The sequence below is a fragment of the Lucilia cuprina genome, unplaced genomic scaffold (genome assembly GCF_022045245.1).
Source record: "Lucilia cuprina isolate Lc7/37 unplaced genomic scaffold, ASM2204524v1 Scaffold_6045, whole genome shotgun sequence".
Classification (NCBI taxonomy): domain Eukaryota; kingdom Metazoa; phylum Arthropoda; class Insecta; order Diptera; family Calliphoridae; genus Lucilia; species Lucilia cuprina.
The window spans coordinates 1-1,671 of NW_025810986.1; the positions used below are offsets into that span (position 1 = coordinate 1).

A 1,671-nucleotide genomic window follows, 5' to 3' on the forward strand; every position below is an offset into this window, starting at 1 on the left:
GTATGGACTATACTTTAGACTAGAATTTAGACTAGACTATAGGATACACTAGACTATAGTATATACACTAGACTATGGACTAGAATATAAACTAGACTAAAGACTAGTATATACAATATACATTACACTATGGACTAGACCATGAACTAATAGACTAGACTATAGACTAGACTATAGAACATTAACTTTAAATTATAGACTATACTATATATTAGAGTATAGTTTAGACTATAGTACAGTCTATCTATCAGACCTTATATTAGTTTACAGGTACGACCAAAATCCATACTCTAGTCTAGTGTAGATTTGCAGTTTTAAACCAGATTTTTAAAGTTTAACAGACCGCATGAGTAATATATATTTTGTAGGAGAGTTATTTATTAAGTACTTATACGCTGCAATATACATATATTTTTTTAAATTAAAGTGAATTCTTTAACAAACAATAAATCATTCCATAAACATTTCTATATACAAAAGACCTTTTAAGCACAGCAGAAAACCAAAATAAAAATTGCAATTTATAACTAAATAAATACAGACATTGTGTGTTCAAATAATAAACTACTATTTACACTTGTTTCTATAGAAATTTAATTATAAAAAACAACAATAAAATAAATAAACATTGAACAGAAAAAAGAACAAGTTTAAATCCTTAAAATACAACCATTACAAAAACATAAAAATCAACAATTAATCCTAAAATATGACAGTTAAAATGTAAGAAAATATAAAAAAGAGCAGCAGCAGAAGCAACAGCAACAAATATTTGTGCTTAATAATGAAAAATAAAAAGAAAAATATATAAAACAACACAAATGTCAATATAAATCAATACAAATGCAACGACAATATATCAAAGGCAGAAAGAAAACAATAAAATCCAACAAAAACAATAATAACGGCATCAATATAGGCTCTAACTCAGAAAGAAAATAAACCAACAACAACGAACGAAAAACAACAAAGAAACAAGAAGAAAATAAAAAAAAGTTTAAAAGGATAAGTAGTAAAATAAATAATGCTGCCGCCGCCTATAACTACACCAACAATAATGAATGACGACATTACCAATAGTAATACTAAAAGTCTGGCTACACAAAGGAAACAACATCATCAATCTGCCTTATTTTCTAATACTTCTTCTGCCTCTTCTTCTTCTTCCGCCGCTACAGCATCTAAAATTGCTGATATTTCCACCTCCACAAACTCCTTTCCCACGATACCATTTAATAGCACCAGCATAAAGAATTTTTTCAATAAAACTTTAGCCCATGTGGCTAAAACAAATCTAAGCGATTATACAGCTCAATATACTTCATCATTTTCAAACTCTGCCCCAGATTCCGCTGCCATCTCCCATACCTTAGACTCTCAGGTATATGATGGTCTTATAGGAGGTAAAACGTCCGTGGGAGGAGAAAGTGTTAGCAGTAGTGCTGCTATTGAGCAGGGAAATACTTTTGACGGCTATGCTGCAGCAGCCGATATGGCAGTGTCGTCATTATCGAATGGCAGCCATCATTTGGAAACAACAACCGCTTTTCCAACAGCCCAAACGGTGGCAACATTTATAGCCGGAAATAAAAATCGTGCCACTACAATAATTGTTTATCCTACAGGTAAGCTGCGGGGGGTTAAATAAATTTATATTTAAGGTTAAATATT

At 30.9% G+C, this 1,671-nt stretch overlaps 1 protein-coding gene across 1 annotated transcript; it reads left to right on the forward strand.

The window, feature by feature from the left end:
* Window positions 1-171: 171 nt before the first annotated feature.
* On the forward strand, window positions 172-1,625 carry LOC111682804 (putative GPI-anchored protein pfl2; the record flags this gene model as incomplete). The annotated part of the gene is made up of 1 exon (XM_046956069.1): window positions 172-1,625. A coding segment is annotated over exon 1 (601 nt), but the record flags the coding sequence as incomplete, so codon positions are not given.
* Window positions 1,626-1,671: the final 46 nt, after the last annotated feature.